This window comes from Balaenoptera borealis, assembly GCF_965194805.1.
Source record: "Balaenoptera borealis genome assembly, chromosome: 7".
In the NCBI taxonomy this organism is placed as follows: domain Eukaryota; kingdom Metazoa; phylum Chordata; class Mammalia; order Artiodactyla; family Balaenopteridae; genus Balaenoptera; species Balaenoptera borealis.
In genome coordinates, this window is record NC_138864.1 from 73577186 (window position 1) to 73598139 (window position 20954).

The window sequence follows — 20954 nt, forward strand, 5'->3', positions numbered from 1 at the left end:
TATAATTAGTTGTGAAATAATTTTTTCTAAAATGCTGAGTATATCAGGCCTTAGGGCCTACCTAAGGACTACACACAAACACACACACACACAAAATTAATTACATAGCTAAAGAGAGAACTTATTTTCTAGGGATATAAAAAAGGCTTTTAATAGTAGTTTTGTACTTTAATTTTTTCCAGGTGTTTCTCAAGCCTTGTTCCCATGTGGTGTCTTGTCAACAAGTTGAGGTGGAACCCCTCTCAGCAGATGATTGGGAGATACTGGTAAAGAAAACAAAATGAGAACTATCCCAGTTTAAGGTTAAACTATTTCAAAATATCAGTGTCTTTTTTTTTTTTTTAATTAAAGTATAGTTGATTTACAATCTTGTGCTAGTTTCTGCTGTACAGCAAAGCAATGCAGTTATACACATATATACATGCTTTTTTTGTGTTCTTTTCCATTACGGTTGATCTCAGCAGATTGGATATAGTCCCCTGTGCTATACAGTACAACCTTGTTGTTTATCCATTCTAAGTGTAATAGTTTGCATCTACCAACCCCAAACTCCCAGTCCATCCCTCTCCCTCCCCCTTCCCCCTTGGCAACCACAAGTCTCTATGTCTGTGAGTCTGTTTCTATTTTGTAGATAGGTTCATTTGTGCTATGTTTTAAATTCCACATATAAGTGATATCATATGGTATTTGTCTTTCTCTTTCTGACTTACTTCACTTAGTATGATAATCTCTCGTTGCATCCATGTTGCTGCATGTGGCATTATTTTGTTCTTTTTTATGGCTGAGTAGTATTCCATTGTGTATATGTACCACATCTTCTTTATCAGTTCATCTGTCGATGGACATTTAGGTTGTTCCCATGTCCTGGCTATAGTGAATAGTGCTGCTGTGAACATTGGGGTGCATGTATCTTTTTGAATTATAGTTTTGTCTGGGTATATGCCCAGGAGTGGGATGGCTGGATCATATGGTTGTTCTATTTTTAGTTTTCTGAGGAATCTCCAGACTGTTTTCCATAGTGAGTGCACCAACTTACATTCCCACCAACAGTGTAGTGGGTTCCCTTTTCTCCACATCCTCTCCAGCATTTGTTATTTGTAGACTTTTTCATGACGGCCATTCTGACCAGTTAGAGGTGGTATACCTAATTGTAGTTTTGATTTGCATTTCTCTAATAATTAGTGATGTTGAGCATCTTTTCATGTGCCTACTGGCCATCTGTATGTCTTTGGAGAAATGTCTATTTAGGTCTTCTGCCCATTTTTCAGAGGGGTTATTTATTTTTTTGTTGTTGCGTTGTATGAGCTGTTTGTATATTTTGGAGATTAAGCCCTTGTCTGTTGCATCATTTGCAAATATTTTTTCCCATTCTGTAGGTTGTCTTTTCGTTTTCTTTATGGTTTCTTTTGCTCTGCAAAAGCATGTAAGTTTGATTAGGTCCCATTTGTTTATTTTTGTTTTTATTTCTATTGTCTTGGGAGACTGACCTAAGAAAACATTGATACAATTTAGTCAGATAATGTTTTGCCTATGCTCTCTTCTAGGAGTTTTATGGTGTCCTGTTTAAGTCTGTAAGCAATTTTGAGTTTATTTTTGTGCATGGTGTGAGGGTGTGTTCTAACTTCATTGATTTACATGCAGCTGTCCAACTTTCCCAGCACCACTGACTAAAGAGACTGTCTTTTTCCCATTTTATATTCTTTCCTCCTTTGTCAAAGATTAATTGACCATAGGTGTGTGGGTTTATTTCTGGGCTCTGTATTCTGTTCCATTGATCCGTATGTCTGTTTTTATACCAATACCACACTTTTGATTACTGTAGCTTTGTAGTATTGTCTGAAGTCTGGGAGAGTTATGCCTCCTGCTTTTTTTCTTTTTTACCCCCTCAGGATTGCGTTGGCAATTCTGGGTCTTTCATGGTTCCATATAAATTTTTGGATTATTTGTTCTAGTTCTGTGAAAAATGTCATGGGTAATTTGATAGGGATTGCATAAAGTCTGTTGCCTTATTGATTTTCTGACTGGAAGATCTGTCCATTGATGTGAGGGGGTGTTAAAGTCTCTTACTATTATTGTATTCCCATCAATTTCTCCCTTTATGTCTGTTAGAATTTATTTTATGTATTTGGTGCTCCTATACTGGGTGCATATATGCTGACAAGTGTAAAAATCCTCTTCTTGTTTTGATCCTTTTGTCATTATATAGTTTCCTTCTTTATCTTTCCTTATAGCCTTTGCTTTAACATCTGTTTTGTCTGATATGCGTATTGTGACCCCCACTTTCTTTTCATTTCCTTTTGCACGAAATATCTTTTTCCATCCCCTTCACTTTCAATCTCTGTGTGTCCTTTGCCCTAAGGTGGGTCTTTTGTAGGCAGCATATTGTAGGCTCTTGTTTTTTTAATCCAGTCTGCGACTCTGTGCCTTTTGATTGGAGCATTTCGTCCACTGACATTTAAGGTAATTAGTGATACATATGTTATTTATTGCCATATTAAACCTTGTTTTTCAGTTGATTCTTTGCTTCTTCCTTTTTGTTTTTCCTTTTGTGGTTTGATCATTTCCTTATTTTATTTTATGTCTGTGTCCTTTTCTTTTTGTTTTTGTGAATCTATTGTATGTTTTTGATTTGTGGTTGCCCTGTTTTTCAAGTATGTTAACCCCTTCCTATATCTGCTTGCTTAAGACTGATAGTCATACAGGCTCAAACACATTCTAAAAAAAAAAAAAAAAAAAAAAGAATCTGTATTTTTGTTGATGTCCTTTTTTACATCTTCATGTTTATCCTTTTGCTGTCCCTTGTATTTATCATCACTTTCACAGACAGGGTTTGTTTTTTTTTTTCTCTTTTTGATCTATATACTGGCTAATTTAAGTGGTTTATTTTCCAATCATGATTTCTTCCTTCCTATATCTTCTTCTTTTCTACTTAGAAAAGATCTTTTAATATTTCTTTTAGGATAGGTTTAGTATTGCTGTATTATTTTAGTTTTTGCTTGTCTGAAAGATTCTTTATTTTTCTTTCTATTCTAAATGATAATCTTGCTGGGTAGGATATTCTAGATGGCAGATTTTTCCCTTTCAAGACTTTGAATATATTTTGCCACTCCTTTCTGGCCTGCAGTGTTTTTGTAGAGAAATCAGCTAATAGCCTTATTGAGGTTTCCTTGTAATTAACTCTTTGTTTTTCTCTTGCTGCCTTTAGAATCCTTTCTTCATCTTTAACTTTTGCCATTTTTTTATAATATGTCTTGGTGTAGGTCTGTTTGGGTCCGTCTTGTTTCTGTGCTTCCTGTATTGGGGTATCTGTTTCCTTCTTTAGGTTTCAGAAGTTTTCAGCCATAATTTCTTCAAATACATTTTCAGTCCCCTTTTCTCTTTCTTCTTCTGGAATCTCTATTATGCGTAGATTGAGATGCTTTATATTATAAGTCTCTAATATTGCTTTCATTTTTTTTCATTAGGCTGTCTGTCTGCTGTTTTAATTGGGTAATTTCCATTATTCTGTCTTCCAGATCACTTATTCTTTCTTCTGCATTATTCATTCTGCTATTCATTGCCTTTAGCTCAGCTTTTGTCTCGGCAAATGAATTTTCTAATTTGTCTTGGCTCCTCCTTATAGTTTCTATTTCCTTTTTACAGTAATCTGCATTTCTGTCTCTAGCCTTTCTTAATTCCTTCAGTATTTTCATTACTTCCTTTTGAAGTCGGTGTCTGTTAGACTGAAGAGGTCTGTTTCCTTGTTTATTCCTTCAAGGGAATTCTCTTGGTCTTTCAACTGGGAGCGTTTCCTCTGCTTCTTCATTTTGCTTATATTTCTCTTACTCTGTGAGTTTAGGAGAAACACTTATCTACTCTAGTCTTGGAGGGCTATTTATATGCGGAAGCATCCCTGCATAGCTTGTGTGGGTTTAATATTTTTTTGGCATGAGGGCTGTTTTTGGTTTGGGTGCTTGCCGTCTCTTTCCTCAGCGTGCGCTGGCCATTATCCTCTTGATAGGGGGTGTGCAGGTGCGTGGCCCACGCACGCTCCCAGGAGGGGAGGGGCGGTGGTTGGTGCCCAGTCGTGCGACACTTGGTGGCGGCAGCGGTCTGCACCTGCCTCTGCAGACCAAGTTGGCAGTGGCAGCTTGTACCCGCCCCCCGAGCTCACGTAGGCTGTACCCTGCTGCCTGAGAGTGTGCATATGGAGAAAGAAGCTCCAGTGGTAGTCCTGCCCCTCTCCTTGCACGCCCCCCAACAATGGCGCCTTACCTCTCTGGCGGGCCCAGGCTTATTCCTGTACTCCCTCGGTTGTGGTGCACCACACCCTAGCCCCCCTCAGGCTGTCTCCATGCAGCCAACCCCAGTCCTCTGCCTAGGTCTGACCTCCAAAGCCCAGGCCTCAGCACCCAGCCCCCAGCCCCCATCTGCCCCAGCGGACAAGCATCTCAGGCTGGGGAGTGCTGGGCAGCGCACTGACCGTCTGTGCGGGAATCTCTCCGCTTTGCCTTCTGCAAACTGGTTGCTGCGCTCTCCTCCGTGGCTCTGAAGCTCCCCCTCTGTCCCAGCTGATCTCCCCACCAGTGAGGGGACTTCCCAGGGTGTGGAAACCTTTCCCAGTTCCCTCCCGGGAGTGCAGGTCCTGTCACAATTCCTTTCTCTCTTTTTTTTTTTTTTCTTTATTCTTTTGTCCTACACAGTTACTTGGAGATTTTCTTGCCCTTTTGGAAATCTGTGGTGTTCTGCCAGCATTCACTAGATATTCTGTGAGAACCGTTCCACATGTTAGATGTATTTTTGATGTATTTGTGGGAGAAGGTGAGCTCCCTGTCCTACTCCTTCGCCATCTTGATCTGATCCTCTAACATATCAGTGTCTTTAGATTTCTCTTCTGTGACTGGCATTATATGTTCTGAGTTGGTTTGATTTATAAGAGTGAGTTGAGATTTCCTTACTAGGCCTGGAATAGACAAAATGTAAAGTGAATTGATCTTTTTGTTTATTGGTTCTAGGAGCTGCATGCTGCTTCCCTTGAACAGCATCTTCTAGATCAAATTCGAATAGTTTTTCCAAAAGCCATTTTTCCTGTTTGGGTTGATCAGCAAACTTACATATTTATCCGGATTGGTAGGTGCCATTGTAATATTTTCCATCATACTCTTCACAGTAGCATTGAATCCAAAGCAGAGGTAAATGCACACTAATGACCTTTATTTTCTACACAGTTGCATTAATACCAGCTGCTCCTTATGGAAGGCTGGAAACTGATAGCAGACTCCTTATTCAGCCAAAGACCCACGAAGCCAAAGAGAATACGTTTTCAAAAGCAGATAATGCACATGGAAAATTTCATAATTATGGAGGAGACCAAAAAGGATTGACAAGAGAACTTCGAACCAAGCAACTTCAGTCAAATACTGTAGGAGTCGCTGGGTCTAAAGAAACAGATTCAGAGGATACAGTTGACTCATCCTTAATACCAAGCTTATGGACTGTGATGGGAAGCATTTTTTCTTTTGGGTCTGAGAAGAAACAAGACACCTCCTGGGGGGTAACTGAAATCAATGCGTTCAAAACTATGCAGTCAAAAGTTGTTCCTCTGAACAATATTTTCAGAGTGTGCAAATCTCAGCCGCCCAGCATATGTAATGCATCAGCAACTTCTCTGTTTCACAAACATTACACCATTCATGTATTTCCATGGGACCAGGAATATTTTGATGTGGAGCCCAGCTTTACTGTGACCTATGGAAAACTAGTTAAACTACTTTCTCCAAAGCAACAGCAAAGTAAAACGAAGCAAAATGTCCTGTCACCTGAAAAAGAGAAGCAGATGTCAGAACCACTAGATCAAAAACAGAGTAGCCCAGACCATAGTCAAGAAGGTGGCAATGCCTGTGTGCTAAAGGTAGTCTGGAACGGGCTTGAGGAATTGGAGAATGCCATTAAATACACCAAAAACTTAGAAGCTCTTCATCTTGGGAAAGTTTGGGTTAGTATAAATCTTTTTTTTTTTTAATTGAAGTATAGTTGATTTACGGTGTTCTGTTAATTTCTGGTGTACAGCAAATGGGTTAGTATAAATCTTATAATTAGGGAGGAAATAATTTTATGTTGCTTGAACTTCCCCAAATTATGAACTAAAGTAATATTTTATATACAAATTGAAAACCAGTATAATAAATAGTATCTAAAGTTCCTGCAGGGACACATTTCTGGTTGCAGGGTAAAGTCCTTGTTTGGGTAGGGTTTGTATACTTCCTCGCTAAGTAAACTTGGACAGGCATAAGCTAAGATTGGTACAGGCCCAGAGAGGTCAAAATTATTTGCCTGGGGTTATTAGCTAGTAAGTAGAACTAGGATTCAAACCCAGGCAGGCTGACTCTTGAGTTCATGCTTTGAATGGAGTGCCCTACAAAGCCTCACATCTTTAATGCCTGCAGAAGATGTGTTTCCAAGTTCTTGAAAATAAAGGAAGGACTTGTTATGTATTGGGGGAAATGCCCAGTGTAGGGAGAAACCCACTACGTGAGATGACCTGGATTCAAATGTACCCAGAAGGTCCTTACCCTGCTGGTATTGGCTCTTTAACTTGTGTGTGTTGGAGAGCAAAGTAGAGCAACTAGCGTTTCACCTTCTCATCTTGGCCTCAAATATATATTTTTTAAAGATTTTTTTTTTTGATGCAGACCATTTTTAAAGTCTTTATTGAATTTGTTACAATATTGCTTCTGTTTTATGTTTTGGTTTTTTGGCCACAAGGCATGTGGGATCCTAGCTCCCCGACCAGGGATCGAACCCACACCCCCTGCATTGGAAGGTGAAGTTTTAATCACTGGACTGCCAGGGAAGTCCCTGGCCTCAAATATTAACACGAATTTTATATGAAATGAGTCACCGACCCCCTTTATTTGAACCTAATTTTGAATGATTGTGAAATGAAACTTCAGGGTGAGAAGGGAGGAAATTGTTTGGACAGGGAAGAACAATGGGAAGGAAAGGGGGTCTCCTTTGTAGTTTTCTTTCACAGTTTTACCTATGACCTTTATGTAGGCGACTTACAAAATTTTAATCTCTCAGCCTACATCATTTTCTAAAGCTCCAACGATGCCTCATATTTTCTGTTAGCTTTAATCTCTTACTTAAGAAGATCCCACTGCATCTTCAAAATCAAATTGTCTTAACACTGAACTTACTATGACTTTTCTCTTTCTATTAATGGTTCTGCCATTAGGCAGGAAATACCATTATTTCCTTGATATTACATGGTGAGGACGGGGTGAAAAAGGGATAATGGTCAAGTCCTGGAGACCAGGTAAGATGGCAGTGAGGAGCCTGCACTTCCCATTCTGCTTTAAAGGTTGGGAGAATGACCAGTGAGGAGTGGCAGTAGCTGCCATCAGGTACTCAGGTACTCAGGCTTGACTGGATAGATCAAAACTGATCACCTTCTGAAGAGGATGTTAAAAGAAACAAATGTAGGGGAAAAATTGAAATGTTTGTGTTATAACAGTACCTGAACGCCCATCTGGTTATACTATGAATCATGATAGCGTCTGTCGTTCGCCTGAATTGATAGAAGTTCACATCAGTATTTATGCTATGGAGTATTTCTTAATCAAGCTTCTAACGTATTTATATTTTTAATTTATTTTTATATATTTCAGATTCCAGATGACCTGAGAAAGAGACTAAATATAGAAATGCACGCAGTAGTCAGAATAACTCCAGTGGAAATTACCCCTAAAATTCCAAGATTTCTAAAATTACAACCTAGAGAAAACTTAGTGAGTTCAGATTTAATGTTACATCACAGTTTTACATGTGTTGTAAAATTTCTAGTTGCTTTAGTTAAGTAATAAGAATTGTACTCCTTTATGCTAGAAGGGCAAGGAAGTCTTTTTTTCTTTTTATTTTATTGTGGTAAAATATATATAAGATAAAATGCTATTATAACCATTTTTAAGTGTGCAGTTCAGTGGCATTAAGTACATTTATAATGTTGTGAAATCATCACCACTATTTCCAAAACTTTTCCATCACCCCAAGCAGAAACTCTGTGCCCGTTAAGCCATCACTCCCCATCCTTCCCTCCCCCAGTTCCTGGTAACCTCTCATCTGTATTCAGTCTCTGTGAATTTACTTATTCTAGATCTTATATGTAAGTGGAATCATACAATATTTGCCCTTTGTGTCTTGCTTATTTCATTTAACATGTTTTCAGAGTTCATCCACACTATAGCATATATCAGAACTTCATTCCTATTTATGGCTAAATAATATTCCATTGTATGTATATACCACATTTTGTTTATCCATTCCTCTGTTGATGGACACTTGGGTTATTTCTGCTTTTTTAACTATTGTGAATAGTGCTGCTGTGGATGTTTATATACAAGTATTTGTTTGAGTCCCTGCTTTCTTTTCTTTTGGATACATAACTAGGAGTTGAATTGCTGGGTCATATGGCAATTCTATGTTTAACTTTTTGAGAAACCAAGAAGTCTTTAATAAACAATACACGTATATATTGTGCCAATGCAAATATGGATAATTTGACTTTTAAAAGATTGATATTTTTGCTACATCTGGGTAATCTTTAAAAAAATTCTCGCATGTTGTTTCAGTATTAACATTGCAGCATAAAAGAGAGCTAGATTGTTTTACTTTTCAACACTGTTAATTTAGTAGAATCTGATATGGTCAGGAAATGAGGTATAGAACTTAACTTTAAAATCTTTTTAATAGGATATCATCATCTGTACCAGTTTAGATTACCAGTTCTCAGAGAATTATAATACAGGAAAATTATTATATGTTTAAAAAATTCCAGACATAATTTAATCCTTCTCTGATCATTCAAGTGATACTTCTGGATCCTCTGGATATTGATGGTCATTATGTCAGGGTCATGATATAACCATTTTAACAGCTCTTTCTACTTGATGAAACCCCAGGTAAGATAGCTTATATTTTCTGACTAGAGAAGAAGAAAACAAATAGAATAAATGCCATTTCCATAATAGTATGCAACTGAGCATTTAACACATTGGCTGAACAGTATACAGTGATTTGTAGTTTTCTTTCAACTTTTTGGTTATTGATCTTAGGGTTTTTTTAAATTTTTATTTTATATTAGAGTATAGTTGATTTACAATGTTTTGTTAGTTTCAGACGTATAGCAAAGCGATTCAGTTATACATATACGTATATCCATTCTTTTTCAGATTCTTTTCCCATATAGGTTATAACAGAATATTGAGTAGAGTTCCCTGTGCTATACAGTAGGTCCTTGTGGATTATCTATTTTATATATAGTAGTGCGTATATGTTAATGCCAAACTCCTAATTTATCCTTCCCCCCCACCTTTCCCTTGGTAACCATAAGTTTGTTTTTGAAGTGTGTGAGTCTGTTTCTGTTTTGTAAATAAGTTCATTTGTATCATTTTATTAGATTCCACATATAAGTGATATCATATGATATTTGTCTTTCTCTGTCTGACTTACGTCACTTAGTATGATAATCTCTAGGTCCATCCATGTTGCTGCAATGGCATTATTTCATTCTTTTTTATGGCTTTTTAACTATATTCCATTGTATATATATATACCACATCTTCTTTATCCATTGCTCTGTCGATGGACATTTAGGTTGCTTCCATGTCTTGGCTATTGTAAATAGTGCTACAGTGAACACTGGGGTGCATGTATCTTTTCAAATTAGGGTTTTGTCTGGATATGTGCCCAGGAGTGGGTGGGATTGCTGGATCGTATGGTAGTTCTATTTTTATGGAGGTTTTAAGGAACCTCCATATGTTCTCCACAATGGTTGTACCAATTTACATTCACACCAACAGTGTAGGAGGGTTCCCTTTTCTCAACACCGTCTCCAGCATTCATTGTTTGTAGACTTTTTGATGATGGCTCTTTTGACTAATGTGAGGTGATACCTCATTGTAATTTTGATTTGCATGTCTCTCATAGTGATGTTGACCACCTTTTCATGTACTTTTTGGCCACCTGTATGTCGTCTTCGGAGAAAGGTCTATTTAGATCTTTTCTACTCATTTTTTGATTGGGTTGGTGGTTTTTTTTTTGTTTTTGGGGGGTTTTTTTTGATATTGAGCTGCATGGGCTGTTTGTGTGTTTTGGAGATTAATCCCTTGTGGGTCGCATCACTTGCAAATATTTTCTCTCATTCTGTGCGTTGTCTTTTTGTTTTGTTTATGGTTTCCTTTGCTGTGCAAAAGCTTTTAAGTTTAATTAGGCCCCATTTTTGTTTTTATTTTCATTACTCTAGGAAGTGGATTCAAAAAGATATTGCTGCGATTTATGTCAGAGAGTGTTCTCCCTATGTTTTCCTCTAAGAATTTTATAGTGTCCAACCTTACATATAGCTTTTTAATCCATTTTGACTTTATTTTTATGTATGGTGTTAGAGAATGTCTAGTTTCATTCTTTTATATGTAGCTGTTTAGTTTTCCTAGCACCACTTATTGAAGAGACTGTTTTTTCTCCATTGTATATTCTTGTGCCCTTTGTCATAGGTTAATTGACCATAGGTGCGTGGGTTTATTTCTGGGCATTCTATCCTGTTCCATTGATCTATATTTCTGTTTTTGTGCCAGTACCATACTGTTTTGATTATCGTAGCTTTGTGTTATAGTCAGAAGTTAGGGAGCCTGATTCCTCCAGCTCCGTTTTTCTTTCTCAGGATTGCTTTGTCTATTTGGGGTCTTTTGTGTTTCCATACAAATTTTAAAATTTTTTGTTCTACTTCTGTGAAAAATGCCGTTGGTAATTTAATAGGGATTGCATTGAATCTGTATATTGCCTTGGGTAGTGTAGTCATTTTGACAGTATTGACTCTTCCAGTCCAAGAACATGGTATATCTTTCCATCTGGTTGTGTCATCTTCAATTTCCTTCGTCAGTGTCTTATAGTTTTCAGAACAGAGGTCTTTTGTCTCCTTAGGTATGTTTAGTCCTATGGTAAATGGGATTGTTTCCTTAATTTCTCCTTCTGATCTTTTGTTTTTAGTGTATAGAAATATAAGAGATTTCTGTGTATTAATTTTGTATCCTACAACTTTACCAAATTCATTGGTGAGCTCTAGTAGTTTTCTGGTAGCCTCTTTAGGATTTTCTATGTATAGTATCATGTCTTCTGCAACAGTTTTACTTCTTTTCCAATTTGGTTTCCTTTTCTTTTTCCTTTCTGATTGCCATGGCTAGGACTTTCAGAACTATGTTGAAAAAAAAAAAAATGGCTAGACTGGGCATCCTTGTCTTGTTTGGGATCTTAGAGGAAATGCTTTCAGCTTTTCACCATTGATTACGATGTTAGCTGTGGGTTTGTCATATATAGCCTTTATTATTTTGAGGTAGGTTCCCTCTGTGCCCACTTTTCTGGAGAGTTTTTATCATACATGGGTGTTGAATTTTGTCAAAAGCTTTTCCTGCATCCATTGAGATGATCATATGTTTTTTATTTTTCTATTTGTTAATGTGGTCTGTCACACTGATTGATTTGTGGATATTGAAAAATCCTTATATCCCTGAGATAAATCCCACTTGATCATGGTGTATGATCCTTTTAATGTATTGTTGAATTCAGTTTGCTAGTGTTTTGTGGAAGACTATTGCATCTGTGTTCATAAGTGATATTAACCTGCAATTTTCTTTTTTTGTGATATCTTTGGTTTTGGTATGAGGGTGATGGTAGCCTCATAGAATGAGTTTGGGAGTGTTCCTTCCTCTGCAACCTTTTGGAATAGTTACAGAAGGATAAGTGTTAACTCTTCTCTAAATGTTTGATAGACTTTGCCTGTGAAGCCATCTGGTCCTCAACTTTTGTTTGTTGGAAGTTTTTAAATCACAGTTTAAATTTCAGTACTTGTGATTGGTCTGTTCATATTTTCTATTTCTTCCTGGTTCAGTCTTAGAAGATTGTACCTTTCTAAGAATTTGTCCATTTCTTCTAGGTTGTCCATTTTATTGGTGTATAGTTGCTTGTAGTAGTCTCTTACGATCCTTTGTATTGCTGTGGTGTCCATTGTAACTTCTTTTTATTGATTTGAGCGCTCCTTTTTTTTCTTGTTGAGTCTGACTAAAGATTTATCATTTTTGCTTATCTTTTCAAAGAACCAGTTTTAGTTTCATTGATCTTTTCTGTTGTTTTCTTTGTCTCTATTTCACTTACTTCTGCTCTGCTCTTTATGGTTTTTTTCCTTCTACTAACTTTGGGTTTTGTTTGTTTTTCTTTCTCTGGTTGCTTTAGGTGTCACGTTAGGTAGTTTATTTGAGATATTTCTTGTTTCCAAGGTAGGATTGTATCGCCATAAACTTCCCTCTTAGAACTGCTTTTGCTGCATCCCGTAGGTTTTGGATTGTCATGCTTTTGTTTTCATTTGTCTCTAGGTATTTTTTGATTTCCTCTTTGATTTTTTTCAGTGATCCATTGGTTGATTAGTAGCATATTGTTTAGCCTCCATGTGTTTGTGTTTTTTACAGTTATTTTCGTGTAATTCTAATCTCATAGCATTGTAGTGGAAAAGATGCTTGATATGATTTCAGTTTTCTTAAATTTACTGAGCCTTGCTTTGTGGCCCAGCATGTGCTCAATCCTGGAGAATGTTCCATGTGCACTTGAAAAGATTGTGTATTCTGCTGCTTTTGGATGGAAGGTCTATAAATATCAATTAAGTCCATCTGGTCTAATGTGTCATTTAAGGCCTGTGTTTCCTTATTGATTTTGTGTCTGGATGATCTGTCCATTGATGAAAGTGGGTTGTTAAAGTTCCTCACTATTATTGTGGTACTGTCGATTTCTCCTTTTATGGCTATTATTATTTGCCTTATGTATTGAGGTGCTTCTGTGTTGGGTGCATATATATTTACAATTGTTATATCTTCTTGGATTGATCCTTTGATCATTAATGTAGTGTCCTTCTTTGTCTCTTTTAACAGTCTTTATTTTAAAGTCTATTTTGTCTGATATGAGTATTACTACTCCAGCTTTCTTTTGATTTCCATTTGCATGGAATGCCTTTTTCCATCCCCTCACTTTCAGTCTGTATGTGTCCCTAGATCTGAAGTGGGTCTCTTGTAGACAGCATATATACAGGTCTTGTATTTGTATCCATTCAGCCAGTCTGTGTCTTTTGGTTGGAGCGTTTAATCCATTTATCAATACATTTAAGGTAATTGTCAATATGTATGTCCTTATTGCCATTTTGTTAATTGTTTTGGATTTGTTTTTGTAGGTCTTTTTTCTTCCTTTCCTCTTTTGTTCTCTTGTGATTTGATAGCTATCTTTAGTGTTGTGTTTGGATTGCTTTTTCTTTTTTTTGTGCGTATCTAGTGTAGATTTTTGGTTGGCAGTTCCCATGAGGTTTTGATATAGCAGTGTATATATATATATACAAGATTGTTTTCAATTGCTGGTCTCTTAATTTCAAATGTATTTTCAATATCCTGCATTTGTGCTCTCCTCTTCTCATGATTGCTGGTTTTGGTATCATGTTTGTATGTGGATGATTCCCTACCTTTGCTCTATGTTTGCCTTTACCATTGAGCTATCCTATTTATAATTTTCTTGTTTCTAGTTGTGGCCTTTTCTTTTCCATCTAGAGAAGTTCCTTGAGTATTTGTTGTAAAGCTGATTTGGTGATGCTGAATTCTCTAAGCTTTTGCTTGTCTGTAAAACTTTTGATTTCTCTATCAAATCTGAACAAGAGCCTTGCTGGGTAGAGTGTTCTTGGTTGTAGGTTTTTCGCTTTCGTCATCTTAAATATATTGTGCCACTGCCTTCTGGCCTACAGAGTTTCTGCTGAAAAATCAGCTGATAACCGTATGAGGATGCCCTTGTATGTTATTTGTTGCTTCCCCTTGTTGCTTTTAATATTTTCTCTTTGTCTTTAAATTTTGTCAATTTGATTAACATGTGTCTCAGTGTGTTCCTGCTTGGGTTTATTCTGCCTGGGACTCTGTGCTTTGTGGACTTGAGTGAGTGTTTCCTTTCCCATTAGTTAAGGAAGTTTTCAGCTATTATCTCTTCAAATATTTTCTTAGGCCCTTTCTCTCTTCTCCTTCTGGGACCCCTATAATGTGAATGTTGGTGCTTTTAATGTTGTCCCAGAGGTCCTTAGACTGTCCTCATTTCTCTTCATTCTTTTTTCTTTATTCTGCTCCGAGGCAGTGACTTCCTCCAATCTGTCTTCCAGCTCACTTGTTCATTCTTCTGCCTCATTTATTCTGCTATTGATTCTTTCTAGTGTATTTTTCATTTCAGTTATTGTATTGTACATCTATTTGTTTTTTCAAGCTTCTAGCTCTTTGTTAATCATTACTTGTACCCTCTCAGTCTGTGCCTCTATTCTTTTTTCGAGATTTTGGATCATCTTTACTATCATTACTCTGAATTCTTTTTCAGGTATATTGCCTATCTCCACTTCACTTAGTTGTTCTTCTGGGGTTTTATCTTTTTGCTTTGTCTGGAACAGGTTTCTCTGCTGTGTCATATTTTCTAATTTTCTGTGTTTATGGTCTCTGTTCCTCAGGCTACAGGATTGTAGTTCTTCTTGTTTCTGATGTCTGCCCCCTGGTGGGTGAGGTTGGTCCACGGGCTTCTGCAGGCTTCCTGGTGGGAGGGACTAGTGCCTGCCCCCTGGTGGGTGTAGCTGGATTTTGTCCCTCTAGTGGGCAGGGCTGTGTCAAGAGGTGTGTTTAGAGATGGCTGTGGGCTCAGGAAGACTTTAGGCAGCCTCTCTGCTCATGGGTGGGGCTGTGTTCCCACCGTGTTGGTTGTTTGGCCTGAGGCGTCCCAGCAGTGGAGCCTGCAGGCTGTTGGGTGAGGCCAGGTCTCAGTGCCAAAAGGTGACCTCTGGGAGAGCTCATGCCATGAATATTCCCTGGGGCCTCTGCCACCAGTGTCCTTGCCCCCAAAGTGAGCCACAGCCAACCCCCCACCTCCCCAGGAAACTCTCTGAGACCCGCAGGTAGGTCTGGCCCAGGTTCCCGTCGCGTCACTGTTTTGCCCTGGGTCCCAGTGCATGTGAAACCTTGTGTGCACCCTCCAAGAGTAGAGTCTCTGTTTCCCCCAGTCCTGTGGAGCTCCTGCACTTAAACCCCACTGGCCTTCAAAGCCAAGTACTCTGGTGGCTCCTCCTCCCAATGCCAGACCCCCAGGCTGGGCAGCCTGATGTGGGGCTCAGAACTCTCTCTCCTGTGGGAGAACCTCTGCAATATAATTATTTTCCAGTTTGTGGCTCGCCTACCCAGTGGGTATGGGATTTGAGTATATTGCAAAAGCACCCCTCGTACCATCTCATTGTGGCTTCTTCTTTGTCTTTGGGTATAGATATCTTTTTTGGTAGGTTTGAGTCTTTTTTCTAGATGGTTATATAACAGTTGTGATATGGGTGTTTCCTTGAGAGGAAGGTGAGCTCAAGTCCTTCTACTCCACCATATTGTCTCTGTCTAGTTGCTCAGTATCTTTTTTAAAAATATGTGAAGGAAATTTAACATTGTCTTGATAACTCCAGGATTTTCAAAGTCAGATATTTTGCTTTCTATATATATTACCGTGATATTCTTAAGAAATCTTTAAACATGTAGACCATATTATAAAAGTCTTTGGAACAGGGGACTTCCATGGCTCTTGACTTTTTTTAAGTTTTCTTTTTTAAGTTTACAGGAGCTCTGCTTTTACCTCGGTTATTGATCTTGGTATTTTTTTTCAAAATTTAGGTCTTATGTACGAAAATAATTAGCCACTGCTCATTGTTTTTTTGTTTTTTTGTTTTTTTCTCGTGTCAGGAATGGAATATTACTACTGAATTTCTTTCCTGTCCTGAGTTGCATACTTTAGTGGAAGCTTTATGACCTTGGAAGGTCTCTCTGGGCTGATCATATCACTTAGGACTTAAGGATTTAAAAAAAATTTTTTTTATAAAGTGACATACGCTTTTTTTTTTTTAAGGAATTCCTTTATTTTTATTATTTATTTATTTATTTATTTTTGGCTGTGTTGGGTCTTCATTTCTGTGCGAGGGCTTTCTCTAGTTGCGGCAAGCGGGGGCCACTCTTCATCGCGGTGCGCAGGCCTCTCACTGTCACGGCCTCTCTTGTTGCGGAGCACAGGCTCCAGATGCGCAGGCTCAGTAGTTGTGGCTCACGGGCCTAGTTGCTCCGCGGCATGTGGGATCTTCCCAGACCAGGGCTCGAACCCCTGTCCTCTGCATTGGCAAGCGGATTCTCAACCACTGAAAGATGTTTGATTCTAGAGGAGCTATGAGTTGCTTTCAGATCCTAAAAGTTTTGATTTTAAATAGTTTTCATTTTCATTTTATGACTTCCTTTAGGTCTTTAATCCCATTGCCCAATAATATTCAAAGAAGTAACTGACTATTTCTGTGATTTTTAAGAATGGGAAAATGATGCCTTTTCTTAGTTTAGCTTGCTTTTGGTGGTAAGCATATTCTCAACTGAGCTTAATCAGTGAATCTAAGCTTGACTCTGAATGAAGAGAGATAACAGAAATGGACCAGTTGAGAAATGGTGGAATAGAGGTTTATTTTCCTAGGCAATATTAATTATCTTTCACATATGAATTTTTGTTATTCCCTTTTTAATTTCAAATAGATTTTTAAAACTTAATAATGTTAATCTAAAAGCATCAAAAATTAGCAGTGTTTTTCTCAGAATTTCTTAATACCTTTTGAACAATTTATTAACACTCTACTTGTTGAGTGCATCGGCCATCTTAACAGAAAAAAAGAAAGAAAGTGGCACTAACATATAAAACGTTTATATTTCTCATGCGCAGAGAAGTTTGGAGGAGCTCAAAGGGGTTAAAACATGTAACCAAGGATCTAGGCTCCTTTGGTCTTTTTCTTCTGCCATCTTTAGCCTTTGCCTCTCCTCCTCTTAGATGCAAGACATTTGCAGTAGTAATAGGCATCACGTCTGCATTCTTGGGAGCAGAAGGAAAGGCACAAAGCAAAATTCTTCTCCTTGCAAGGTTTCTCTACTTTTATTAGGAAGAGAAGGCCTTCCCATGGATTGCTGATTGTAAAGCATTGGCCAGAGTGCAGCCACATGCATGCACACATAGTTCCAAGCTGGGAGTAGAGGAGATTGCTCTCCCACTGTAGAGTTTGCTCTACAGTACAGGGAGGCAAGGGAGAATGGGGCTGGAATGGTTATCAAGTGAGCTAGATTATGGTGTGTGTATCACTGGGCATAGAGAAAAGAAGCATTTAAAACTTTGCCACTTGTGTAAATGTTTCTTCAGGCTGTGCTGTACTCGTAACGTCAAATCCCGAATCTGTGCCTATGAACATCATTTTATTGGCAAGATAAGGTGTTAAAATAAGAATGTTAAGGTTAAGTACATGTATTAGAATATCATTACTGTTCTTTCCTTTCCTCTGGCAGCCTAAAGACATAAGTGAAGAAGACATAAAAACTGTGTTCTATTCATGGCTACAGCAGTCTACTACTACCACACTTCCTCTGATAGTATCAAAGGAAGAATATATTAAGTTGGAAATGAAAGATGGTGAGTATATTTTATTTGTTATTTCAATACTTTTCCTATTAGAGAAGTCAGAAAATTTTTCATTGTTTTTCCAACTTCTGATATGTATGAACAGGAAACCTAATAATGATAATTAAACAGTAGATTTTACGTATCAAAGAATGCCTCTGTTTAAATTTAAATAAATTTAAATTTTAAGTTATTTCATCTCAGCTTCAGTACTAACTACATTTATTACCTTCCTTTTAATAGGGTTGAAGGAGTTTTCTCTGAATATAGTTCATTCTTGGGAAAAGGAAAAAGAAGAAACTCTTTTTCTGTTGAGTACCAATCTGCTACAGAAGATGACAATAGAAGTAATTACATACTATTGAATATTTAATGAAATAATATTTTCACATGTGATTGATTCTAAAGTATGAATTTACCTGTTACCTTGCATCCTAAAGTGTATTAGAAACTTGAATGATAAGAGTAAGGAATAACTTGATTTAAAATATTTTATTCTATAATCTCTTTAACTTATCTAAACAAATTGTTGATTTATCCTAAATTTGAAATTGATGCCTCCACACAATTAAGTTTTAAGAATAGAATTGATCGTGTTAACTAGCAAGTGGATCATGATTTTAAAATCTTCTAGTACTGAAATAAATGAAAACTTAGCTTAGGGGGTTAATTTTTTTAATTCATATTTTTATTTGCAGTTTTGCTGCACAACCCGTGTTATTTTGTCAGTTCTTTATTTCTCAACTCTTCACAAATATTATCAGATCACTTTTCTTCCAGAAATATTTTTAAAGTGCTCCTTTTAGAATATTATGTCTTGGTTAAGATATTCACTCTTGTCCTTATAAAGATTCTCTAGTCATTTAGAATTTCAGTGGTTTGAAATTAGACATTATTTGTCTACTTTTTTTTTTTTTCTTATTAGGCATCAATTTTATACACATCAGTGTATACATGGCAATCCCAATCGCCCAACTCAGCACACCACCATCCCCACCCAACCGCAGTTTCCCCCCCTTGGTGTCCATATGTCCATTCTCTACATCTGTGTCTCAACTTCTGCCCTGCAAACCAGCTCATCTGTACCATTTTTCTAGGTTCCACATACATGCGTTAATATACGATATTTGTTTTTCTCTTTCTGACTTACTTCACTCCGTATGACAGTCTCTAGATCCATCCACTTCTCAACAAATGACTCAATTTCGTTCCTTTCTATGGCTGAGTAATATTCCATTGTATATATGTACCACAACTTCTTTATCCATTCGTCTGTTGATGGGCATTTAGGTTGCTTCCATGACCTGGATATTGTAAATAGTGCTGCAATGAACATTTGGGTGCATGTGTCTTTTTGAATTACGGTTTTCTCTGGGTATATGCCCAGTAGTGGGATTGCTGGGTCATATGGTAATTCTATTTTTAGTTTTTTAAGGAACCTCCATACTGTTCTCCATAGTGGCTGTATCAATTTACATTCCCACCAACAGTGCAAGAGGGTTCACTTTTCTCCACACCCTCTCCAGCATTTGTTGTTTGTAGATTTTCTGATGATGCCCATTCTAACAGGAGTGAGGTGATACCTCATTGTAGTTTTGATTTGCATTTCTCTAATAATTAGTGATGTTGAGCATCTTTTCATGTGCTTCGTGGCCGTCTGTATGTCTTCTTTGGAGAAATGTCTATTTAGGTCTTCTGCCCATTTTTGGATTGGGGTGTTTATTTCTTTAATATTGAGCTGAATGAGCTGTTTATATATTTTGGAGATTAATCCTTTGTCCGTTGATTCGTTTGCAAATATTTTCTCCCATTCTGAGGGTTGTCTTTTCGTCTTGTTTATGGTTTCCTTTGCTGTGCAAAAGCTTTGAAGTTTCATTAGGTCCCATTTGTTTATTTTTGTTTTTATTTCCATTACTCTAGGAGGTGGATCAAAAAAGATCTTGCTGTGATTTATATCAAAGAGTGTTCTTCCTATGTTTTCCTCTAAGAGTTTTATAGTGTCCAGTCTTATATTTAGGTCTCTAATCCATTTTGAGTTTATTTTTGTGTATGGTGTTAGGGAGTATTCTAATTTCATTCTTTTACATATAGCTGTCCAGTTTTCCCAGCACCACTTCTTGAAGAGACTGTCTTTTCTCCATTGTATATCTTTGCCTCCTTTGTCATAGATTAGTTGACCATAGGTGCGTGGGTTAATCTCTGGGCTTTCTATCTTGTTCCATGATCTATGTTTCTGTTTTTGTGCCAGTACCATATTGTCTTGATTACTGTAGCTTTGTCGTATAGTCTGAAGTCAGGGAGTCTGATTCCTCCAGCTCCATTTTTTTCCCTCAAGACTGCTTTGGCTATTCGGGGTCTTTTGTGTCTCCATACAAATTTTAAGATGATTTGTTCTAGCTCCGTAAAAAATGCCATTGGTAATTTGATAGGGATTGCATTGAATCTGTAGATTGCTTTGGGTAGTATAGTCATTTTCACAATATTGATTCTTCCAATCCAAGAACATGGTATATCTCTCCATCTGTTGGTATCATCTTTAATTTCTTTCATCAGTGTCTTATAGTTTTCTGCATACAGGTCTTTTGTCTCCCTAGGTAGGTTTATTCCTAGGTATTTTATTCTTTTTGTTGCAATGGTAAATGGGAGTGTTTCCATAATTTCTCTTTCAGATTTTTCAACATTAGTGTATAGGAATGCAAGAGATTTCTGTGCATTCATTTTGTATCCTGCTACTTTACCAAATTCATTAATTAGCTCTAGCAGTTTTCTGGTGGCAATTTTAGGATTCTCTATGTATAGTATCATGTCATCCGCAAACAGTGACAGTTTTACTTCTTCTTTTCCAATCTGTATTCCTTTTATTTCTTTTTCTTCTCTGATTGCCGTGGCTAGGACTTCCAGAACTATGTTGAATAATAGTGGTGAGAGTGGACATCCTTGTCTCGTTCCTGATCTCAGAGGAAATGCTTTCAGTTTTTCACCATTGAGAATGATGTTTGCTGTGGGTTTGTCATATATGGCCTTTATTATGTTGAGGTAGGTTCCCTCTATGCCCACTTTCTGGAGAGTTTTTATCAGAAATGGGTGTTGAATTTTGTCAAAAGCTTTTTCTGCATCTATTGAGATGATCATATGGTTTTTATTCTTCAATTTGTTAATATGGTGTATCACATTGATTGATTTGCGTATACTGAAGAATCCTTGCATCCCTGGGATAAATCCCACTTGATCGTGGTGTATGATCCTTTTAATGTGTTGTTGGATTCTGTTTGCTAGTATTTTGTTGAGGATTTTTGCATCTATATTCATCAGTGATATTGGTCTGTAATTTTCTTTTTTTGTAGTGTCTTTGTCTGGTTTTGGTATCAGGGTGATGGTGGCCTCATAGAATGAGTTTGGGAGTGTTCCTTCCTCTGCAATTT

General features: G+C 37.3%; 1 protein-coding gene across 6 annotated transcripts in view; it reads left to right on the forward strand.

Annotated features, from left to right (window-relative positions):
- Positions 1-20954, forward strand: part of PEX1 (peroxisomal biogenesis factor 1) — a 76605-nt gene that overhangs the window by 7401 nt on the left and 48250 nt on the right. For 4 of the 6 annotated variants that reach the window (XM_082398199.1, XM_082398201.1, XM_082398202.1 and 1 more), the window contains exons 3-8: positions 183-266; positions 4995-5109; positions 5208-5974; positions 7650-7769; positions 17421-17544; positions 17776-17879. In XM_082398199.1, the coding sequence (XP_082254325.1) occupies positions 183-266; positions 4995-5109; positions 5208-5974; positions 7650-7769; positions 17421-17544; positions 17776-17879 (1314 nt within the window). The remainder of the gene's footprint in view (positions 1-182; positions 267-4994; positions 5110-5207; positions 5975-7649; positions 7770-17420; positions 17545-17775; positions 17880-20954) is intronic. The other 2 variants (XM_082398200.1, XM_082398204.1) reach the window with 2 other exon arrangements.